This window comes from Capsicum annuum, unplaced genomic scaffold, assembly GCF_002878395.1.
Source record: "Capsicum annuum cultivar UCD-10X-F1 unplaced genomic scaffold, UCD10Xv1.1 ctg66159, whole genome shotgun sequence".
Lineage (NCBI taxonomy): Eukaryota > Viridiplantae > Streptophyta > Magnoliopsida > Solanales > Solanaceae > Capsicum > Capsicum annuum.
The window spans coordinates 1-4,559 of NW_025875482.1; the positions used below are offsets into that span (position 1 = coordinate 1).

Below are 4,559 nucleotides of genomic sequence, written 5' to 3' on the forward strand. Positions count from 1 at the left end.
CTTTTTTTTTTACCTTTTCACGGTTTTTTTTGTGTGTGTGGCAAAGATGAGCTTTTTCTTATGGACGTTTTAAATTTATGTTTGATGCCTTTTTTTTGTTCTTGTTATTTAAATTTACCTTCAAAATAAATTTATGTTCTTTTGTTGTTGATTTAAAATAGACTTTACAAAATTGAATATTCTTTAACTTTTAAGATAGGTTGTTTTTTTCATAATCTTAAACTATTTCCTCCGTAAATATATTATTATTGATTGATTCTTTAATATGTTTGTGCCGATGAAGAAAGATTTGTGTAAAATGTGCGAATGAGACTTCATGCCGATTACGAGTGAATTTAAGGTATGCTTTTTCTGTTTTAAATTTTATTTCTTATTCAAGTTAGTTATATTTCTTATTAAGACGTAATTTAAGTTAATACTCTTTCGTCAGAATCATACTTACCTAAAAAATAAAAAACTATTGAGAAAAAAATAAAGTGAAAATTGTGATTTGTCGTGATAACAAACAAATTATAGTGTCAAACAAGTATCAAGCAAAGTAATTAGTTGGCTATGAGGATTAGAGATTTCATGGGTTAGCAAACTAAATTTATATAACCTATTTCATTTTTCCATGGGGTTCTTAGAGATAGACGCTAGGGATAATTTGCATCGCCTAATTTATGTTTTTTATGTTATCATCAAGACTCTAAAATATATTTTTCCTTTCAAAGTATAATATTAAATAATTGATATTTCAACGTCTTTTTTTAAATTTTTTATTCATGTATTTATTTCATAATTTATAATTATTAGTCTTGGATAAGAAGACACATGACATGGAATGTGAGTTTATTTGCCTTGACAAGGGTGGTATGGAAAGCGAGAAATGAGAGATCTTTTGAAGGCTAAGTTTTTCTCTATCAAGAAATTAGTCTTAAGTGACTTTAAATGAATTTGATTCATAATAGTGAAATTTTTGAAGGTGGATCATTTATATTATTCAATAATATAAAAATACGTACACTTGACTAGTTTTATATATAAATTTGGGGTAGGGGAAATGGGAAGGGTATCGATAAGGTCAACCTCAAATGATTTTTCTTATATGTTGTAATTGTAGTTGATAGAGCTATAAATATTTATTTATCGATAAGAGGTGATAGATAGTTTGTTATTTAAGTGAGATGGATGAAAATTTACCCAAACGCGCAATTATTAAAAGAAAATGTGGGGGTGGTGCCATTTGCCATATAAAACAGAAATTTAAGCATTCGAAATGTTGTTGAGGTGCCGTGTTTGACGCGACCTCCACTGGTCCCATATCTCCTTGAATCACACCTCACATAAAAAATCTTCAAAAACAACATTCACCAAAAAGGAAAAGCTCTCCAGCTGCCATTTCTCCTCTAACACACTACTCCTTTTTCGTTTAGAATTCTTCCTTCACACGCACACAAAGAAATCCCTCAAATCTACAAATAGCACTGAATCAGTAGAAATGGATTCTCTATCATCAGTTTCACCAGCAATTGTTCTTCCTAACGGAAAACTTTTCCGCCATCACCGGCGACGAATCTCCAGTTTCTCTTCTAACGCCAATTCAAAACCTTATCCTCGATACCGGATTTCAATTTTCAATCACAATAGTAGTGGTAGTGGTAGTAGTAGAATGAGAATTTGTTGCAAATTGAGCAGTAATAACGGAGATAAAGAGAAAGAAGATGAAGAAGTAGGAAGGTTTGATGAAGTGGAGAGAGCGCTTCGTATGGATGGTACTATTCCAGGGACGCCTAATGAGTTTGTTGAGCAAGTGTCGTCTCGTGCTTATGATATGCGGAGACATCTTCAACAGAGTTTTGATAGCAGCAGCTATGATGGTGAACTTTTCATTTCTCCTCTCTAATCTTCATTCTCTTTACTTTTTTTTTTTTCATTTCGTTTAACTTGTTTACTACCTCCGTTCATTTTTACTTGAGACAAACTTCATGAACTTTTTTTCGTCATCATGTTAGTATGAGAAAGATTGCAACTTGTAGCATTTTTGGTATAGATTTTAAATATCTAAATTTAAAATTTAAAATATCAAGCACCACGGTGTGACCTAGTGATTCAATGAAGTTGGGTTAAACACCATATTGTCTTAGGTTCAATTCCCAATAGAGACAAACATTAGGTGATTTCTTTCTATCTGTTTTAAGCCTTGGTGGAGTTATCTGGTGCACGCAAGCTGGCCGGACACTATAGTTATTAGAAGAAAAATTAAAATATCAAATTAATCCACTTCAATTTGCCTTTGAAGTTTAGTTAAGTTTACCCCTCGAGAAGAGAAACGTGACAAGTAGAAATGACAGGAGGGAAAATATTACTCTCTCGGTCTCAATATAAGCGTCTTAGTTTGACTCAACACTGAACTTAAGAAATAAAGTAAAGACTTTTGAATGTGGTCTAAAATTAGAGGAGTGATGTAGAAATAGACACTCAAACTTGGTTGTCGTTGGTACGTTAGCACTTCAACTTTGTGAGTGTACACATCTATGCACCTCAACTCGTCTCTATTGTATCAGTTGAACACTCTAACTTACAAAATGACTATCTAATACCTTCAAAATTTGTGTATCATGCCAACATCGGGTATCCATGAGACACAGTGGGGGATAAGTTGGAGTGTTTAGTTGCTAGTTGAGATAAAGTTGAGGTGTCTAGATGTGTACTCTCAAAGTTGGAGTGCTTGCATGCCAATTGAGGTCAAGTTTGTGAGTTTGTTTATATATTATGCTAAATTAAAGATGCGTGTAGTCCTTTAAATCTTGTGGTCTTAAATTTGTTAGATATGTTGGAATGGAAAACCTTAATAAATATAGACAGAGATATTCTTTTTGGACATACCAAAAAGGAAAGTAAGACTTAAATTGGGACAGAGGAAGAAGTTATATAGTGGATCAAAGTGTAAATATTGAATTAGATGAAAGAATTTAAATACTCGAAAGCTTTCAAAGCGATTTATGGAATGATATTTGCCCCCAGAGATTTAGTTCAAGTGGCAAATTTTGGATGACTTGTGAGTCAGGTCAGAGTTTGAGCCCTGCGCCGTGAGAATAAGTATGGTATTTAAGTGGAAAAGGGTGGAGGGATAGCTCTGCTATTCTCAAGGTTCAGAATATTGTGGTTGGTCCTAATGTTTGGCCCCAAATGGATTTTTGGTCATCAAAAAAATTGTTGTTAGGGAAATGCTGTCAATTATTTGGAGTTAGTTTTCACTAATCACAGCCTCACAGGGAATAGAGGATTAATTTTCACCAAATTGGTGGCTTGAGTTTATAGGTTACCCTTCGTATCTGCTTTTGTATGAGGTCTACTATCAGATTGTGCCAAGTCTTTAGGTTGTTTAAGTAGGTTTGTCCTAGGCTGCAAAAGAACACAAAACATGAAGACAGATGTAACAAGACACTTATTTTATTTGCCAGCAGCCAAAAACACTACTTGACTTCTTCCCACTTTCCCTAGTGTTACCTGGTCCTGGTTGTTTGTGGGAGATGATATGTATCTCGTGGAATAAGTCGAGGTGCATGCAAGTTGGCGCGTGGACACCACCCTTATCAAGAAAAGGGCACTTATATTGTTTAAACATTCTAAAACTAAAAAGAGTCGGAACTCTTTTAGTCGTGCACCAAAGAAGATGGCCTCCATGATCACTATTTTCAGTGTCTGCTCCTACTGGAGTATTCCTTGGATTGTTTCTTCCAGTTGAAATGAGGAAAGTCATTAAGAGTGAAAGAGAGAGAGCACTATCACTACATAAAGTACTGTGATCAAGATATAATAAAATAATAAACGTTCTTCTGTTTAAGAAAACACTGGTGCAATTTCTTAGGTAACTCCATTGATGAATTCACTGAATTATCTTATCTTTTGTCGTGTCTATGAAAATGAGGATATGGTTCAAGAGAAGGAGATTGAATTGCACGGAGAGGAATCTTAGGCTTTCGATGAAATATTCAACCTTTAATGCATTAAATAGCTGGATATTGGCATGATTTGAAGGTTGAACAGAGTATTTATTTTTCCATTTTCATATATGTCATAGCAAGTGCTGATTATGATCAGGCAAATTGCAATTGCCCAACTTGTCCTTCAAAGTTTTATTGCGTTAGTGGAGGATGTCAATAAATTAATAGCATATGACTTTCTTATTCTGTTCTTGGAGGCTGTGAGATCGACATTAAAGTCTCTTTCTGCATTGTTCCCATCAAATAACATTGATATTCTTATCCTCCTTGAATCCCATCCTATTCCACAGTCAAACATGGCAATGGTGTTTTTGCGATCTTCTCATTATAGTAAAGGTTGCTGGTATTATCAGAAGAGTTCAGCTGAATATAAAAGTAATCATTATGTCTAATTTATCTAGATATAGAAGAACTCAGTAGCCACCTCACAAACATATACTGGAAAAAAAAGCATCTTCTTCTACTATTATAATTTAGAATTTTATCATTCTTATCGGGCAGAACATTTAAGAATAATTGCACAACAATGAACAAAAAAATTATTAACTTAATTTCATAAACCTTTTGTAG

General features: G+C 33.6%; 1 protein-coding gene across 1 annotated transcript; it reads left to right on the plus strand.

Moving 5' to 3' along the window:
• Positions 1-1,193: 1,193 nt before the first annotated feature.
• Positions 1,194-1,859, plus strand: LOC124893835 (the record flags this gene model as incomplete). Its single annotated transcript, XM_047404685.1, is given in 1 exon segment — positions 1,194-1,859. A coding segment is annotated over 1 exon segment (379 nt), but the record flags the coding sequence as incomplete, so codon positions are not given.
• Positions 1,860-4,559: the final 2,700 nt, after the last annotated feature.